Source organism: Coregonus clupeaformis, chromosome 27 (assembly GCF_020615455.1).
Source record: "Coregonus clupeaformis isolate EN_2021a chromosome 27, ASM2061545v1, whole genome shotgun sequence".
Classification (NCBI taxonomy): domain Eukaryota; kingdom Metazoa; phylum Chordata; class Actinopteri; order Salmoniformes; family Salmonidae; genus Coregonus; species Coregonus clupeaformis.
The window spans coordinates 49,108,284-49,113,283 of NC_059218.1; the positions used below are offsets into that span (position 1 = coordinate 49,108,284).

Sequence of the window (5,000 nt, forward strand, 5' to 3'; positions counted from 1 at the left end):
ATGGAGACTGGGATGAATCAACATAGACATGGAGACTGGGATGAATCAACATAGACATGGAGACTGGGATGAATCAACATAGACATGGAGACTGGGATGAATCAACATAGACATGGAGACTGGGATGAATCAACATAGACATGGAGACTGGGATGAATCAACATAGACATGGAGACTGGGATGAATCAACATAGACATGGAGACTGGGATGAATCAACATAGACATGGAGACTGGGATGAATCAACATAGACATGGAGACTGGGATGAATCAACATAGACATGGAGACTGGGATGAATCAACATAGACATGGAGACTGGGATGAATCAACATAGACATGGAGACTGGGATGAATCAACATAGACATGGAGACTGGGATGAATCAACATAGACATGGAGACTGGGATGAATCAACATAGACATGGAGACTGGGATGAATCAACATAGACATGGAGACTGGGGCTGAATCAACATAGACATGGAGACTGGGATGAATCAACATAGACATGGAGACTGGGATGAATCAACATAGACATGGAGACTGGGATGAATCAACATAGACATGGAGACTGGGATGAATCAACATAGACATGGAGACTGGGATGAATCAACATAGACATGGAGACTGGGATGAATCAACATAGACATGGAGACTGGGATGAATCAACATAGACATGGAGACTGGGATGAATCAACATAGACATGGAGACTGGGATGAATCAACATAGACATGGAGACTGGGATGAATCAACATAGACATGGAGACTGGGATGAATCAACATAGACATGGAGACTGGGATGAATCAACATAGACATGGAGACTGGGATGAATCAACATAGACATGGAGACTGGGATGAATCAACATAGACATGGAGACTGGGATGAATCAACATAGACATGGAGACTGGGATGAATCAACATAGACATGGAGACTGGGATGAATCAACATAGACATGGAGACTGGGATGAATCAACATAGACATGGAGACTAGGATGAATCAACATAGACATGGAGACTGGGATGAATCAACATAGACATGGAGACTGGGATGAATCAACATAGACATGGAGACTGGGATGAATCAACATAGACATGGAGACTGGGATGAATCAACATAGACATGGAGACTGGGATGAATCAACATAGACATGGAGACTGGGGATGAATCAACATAGACATGGAGACTGGGATGAATCAACATAGACATGGAGACTGGGATGAATCAACATAGACATGGAGACTGGGATGAATCAACATAGACATGGAGACTGGGATGAATCAACATAGACATGGAGACTGGGGATGAATCAACATAGACATGGAGACTGGGATGAATCAACATAGACATGGAGACTGGGGCTGAATCAACATAGACATGGAGACTGGGATGAATCAACATAGACATGGAGACTGGGATGAATCAACATAGACATGGAGACTGGGATGAATCAACATAGACATGGAGACTGGGGCTGAATTCTGATTCTCAGAGTGAACATGAGAAGTCAACTTCACTCCCGAAATTCAACTCGGGGGAATCCCCAAAAAGCTTGGATGAGGCAACAACCCCATGTTGCTATGCCCTCCACTCTCGCTTTTAATCCCTGTAGACTCGTCAACTAAAATGGCCCACAATCCACCACTTGACTTCGATCAGGTGTTCACTTGACTGACGTCCAATATCCGTCACATCCGAGTGAGCGAGGAGATTGGGGCTGATCTGATCATTTGGTTAATTGGAATACAACCGTGAATATTCTCTGCTTCTCATTGCTTTTATCCATTCACCATCACAACCTTTATACTTCTCACCCCTACTCACCTCTCCTCACCCCTTCTCACCCCTCCTCACCTCTCCTCACCCCTCCTCACCTCTCATCACCTCTCCTCACCCCTCCTCACCTCTCCTCGCCCCTTCTCACCCCTCCTCACCTCTCCTCACCCCTTCTCACCCCTCCTCACCTCTCCTCACCCCTTCTCACCCTCCTCACCTCTCCTCCCTTCTCACCTCTCCTCACCTCTCATCACCTCTCCTCACCCCCTTCTCACCCCTCCTCACCCCTTCTCACCCCTACTCACCTCTCCTCACTCTCCTCACCCCTCCTCACTTCTCCTCACCCCTCCTCACCCCTCCCACCCCCTCCTCACCTCTCCTCACCCCCTCCTCACCTCTCCTCTCCTCCCCTCCCCTCCTCACCTCTTCCTCACCCCTCGTCACCCTCCTCACCTCACCTCTCCTCCTCACCCTCCCTCCCCTCCCCCTCCTCACCCCTCCTTCCCCTCATCTCCTCCCCCTCCTCCTCCCTCCTCCCCCTCTTCCCTCCTTCTCTCTCCTCACCCCTTCTCACCCCCTCCTCACCTCTCCTCTCCTCCCCCTCCTCACCCCTCCTCACCTCTCCTCTCTTCACCACTCCTCTCCTCCCCCCTCCTCACCTCTCCTCCTCTCGTATCATCCCCTCCTCCCCCTCCTCCCCTCCTCCCCTCTTCCTCCTTCTCTCTCCTCACCTCACCCTCCCACCTCACCTCTCCTCTCTTCACCCCTCCTCTCCTCCCCCTCCTCACCTCTCCTCCCCTCACCTCTCCTCCCCCCCTCCTCTCTCCTCCCCTCCTCCCCCTCCCCCCCTCTCTCTCTCCTCCTCACCACACCATCTTCCCAGTCATCATCATCTGTACCTTCTGAATGAAGTTCTCCACTTTGTTCTGTAGGCCCCACCACTTGAACTTGACCGTCACCAGTTTGTAGGCACACATGTGTGGGCAGTCTGTCTTCTTAGGGAGCTCCTTCTGCACACACACAGTCACACATTCACAAATATACATGTTTTATTGTACTGCAATGTTGAGGGAGCTAGCAGACAGGCATTTCTCACAAGCAGACCAATGCTGTAAACACAAATATTCACAAGCACAAACACATACAAACGTACACACTCTCTAGTGTACCTTCCAGTCTGACCCAAGTGGGCCTCTTCCAGTCTTCACTGACTTAAACTTAGAGGGGTCCTCCTCCGGCTTGTAGTCCTGGAGAGAGGGATGGATGGAGAGGAAGAGAGAGAGAGAGAGAGAGAGAGAGAGAGAGAGAGAGAGAGAGAGAGAGAGAGAGAGAGAGAGAGAGAGAGAGAGAGAGAGAGAGAGAGAGAGAGGGATGGAGAGAGAGAGGCATGGAGAGAGAGAGAGAGAGAGAGAGAGGGATGGATGGATGGAGAGAGAGAGAGGGATGGAGAGAGAGAGAGAGAGAGAGAGAGAGGGAGGGATGGGTGGATGGAGAGAGGGATGGAGAGAGAGAGGGATGGAGAGAGAGAGAAACTCCCTTATCTACTGGGTGAAAAACCACATTGTGCCATCACAGCAGCAAGATTTGTGACCTGTTGCCACAAGAAAAGGGCAACCAGTGAAGAACAAACACCAATGTAAATACAACCCATATTTATGTAGATTTATTTTCCCTTTTGTACTTTAACTATTTACACATTGTTACAACACTGTATATAGACATAATATGACATTTGACATTTCTTTATTCTTTTGGAACTTCTGAGTGTAATGTTTACTGTTAATATTTATTGTTTATTTCACTTTTATTTATTATCTATTTCACTTTCTTTGGCAATGTTAACATATGTTTCCCATGCCAATAAACCCCTTTTAATTTAATTTAATTTAATTTAATTGAGAAAGAGAGATGAAGAGGGAGAGAGAGATAAGGAGAGAGAGATACAGTGAGGATAAAAAAGTATTTAGTCAGCCACCAATTGTGCAAGTTCTCCCACTTAAAAAGATGAGAGAGGCCTGTAATTTTCATCATAGGTACACGTCAACTATGACAGACAAATTGAGAAAAAAAATCCAGAAAATCACATTGTAGGATTTTTAATGAATTTATTTGCAAATTATGGTGGAAAATAAGTATTTGGTCACCTACAAACAAGCAAGATTTCTGGCTCTCACAGACCTGTAACTTCTTCTTTAAGAGGCTACTCTGTCCTCCACTCGTTACCTGTATTAATGGCACCTGTTTGAACTTGTTATCAGTATAAACGACACCTGTCCACAACCTCAAACAGTCACACTCCAAACTCCACTATGGCCAAGACCAAAGAGCTGTCAAAGGACACCAGAAACAAAATTGTAGACCTGCACCAGGCTGGGAAGACTGAATCTGCAATAGGTAAGCAGCTTGGTTTGAAGAAATCAACTGTGGGAGCAATTATTAGGAAATGGAAGACATACAAGACCACTGATAATCTCCCTCGATCTGGGGCTCCATGCAAGATCTCACCCCGTGGGGTCAAAATGATCACAAGAACGGTGAGCAAAAATCCCAGAACCACACGGGGGACCTAGTGAATGACCTGCAGAGAGCTGGGACCAAATTAACAAAGCCTACCATCAGTAACACACTACGCCGCCAGGGACTCAAATCCTGCAGTGCCAGATGTGTCCCCCTGCTTAAGCCAGTACATGTCCAGGCCCGTCTGAAGTTTGCTAGAGTGCATTTGGATGATCCAGAAGAGGATTGGGAGAATGTCATATGGTCAGATGTAACCAAAATATAACTTTTTGGTAAAAACTCAACTCGTCGTGTTTGAAGGACAAAGAATGCTGAGTTGCATCCAAAGAACACCATACCTACTGTGAAGCATGGGGGTGGAAACATCATACTTTGGGGCTGTTTTTCTGCAAAGGGACCAGGATGACTGATCCGTGTTAAGGAAAGAATGAATGGGGCCATGTATCGTGAGATTTTGAGTGAAAACCTCCTTCCATCAGCAAGGGCATTGAAGATGAAACGTGGCTGGGTCTTTCAGCATGACAATGATCCCAAACACACCGCCCGGGCAACAAAGGGGTGGCTTCGTAAGAAGCATTTCAAGGTCCTGGAGTGGCCTAGCCAGTCTCCAGATCTCAACCCCATAGAAAATCTTTGGAGGGAGTTGAAAGTCCGTGTTGCCCAGCGACAGCCCCAAAACATCACTGCTCTAGAGGAGATCTGCATGGA

The 5,000-nt window shown here is 47.1% G+C and overlaps 1 protein-coding gene across 1 annotated transcript in view; it reads right to left on the bottom strand.

Annotated features, from left to right (window-relative positions):
• Positions 1-5,000, bottom strand: part of LOC121542070 (phosphatidylinositol transfer protein alpha isoform-like) — a 56,028-nt gene that overhangs the window by 5,396 nt on the left and 45,632 nt on the right. Inside the window, exons 8-9 of the mRNA XM_041851514.2 lie at positions 2,945-3,022; positions 2,675-2,785 (exon numbers count right to left, since the gene is read on the bottom strand). Of these exons, the coding sequence (XP_041707448.1) occupies positions 2,675-2,785; positions 2,945-3,022 (189 nt within the window). The remainder of the gene's footprint in view (positions 1-2,674; positions 2,786-2,944; positions 3,023-5,000) is intronic.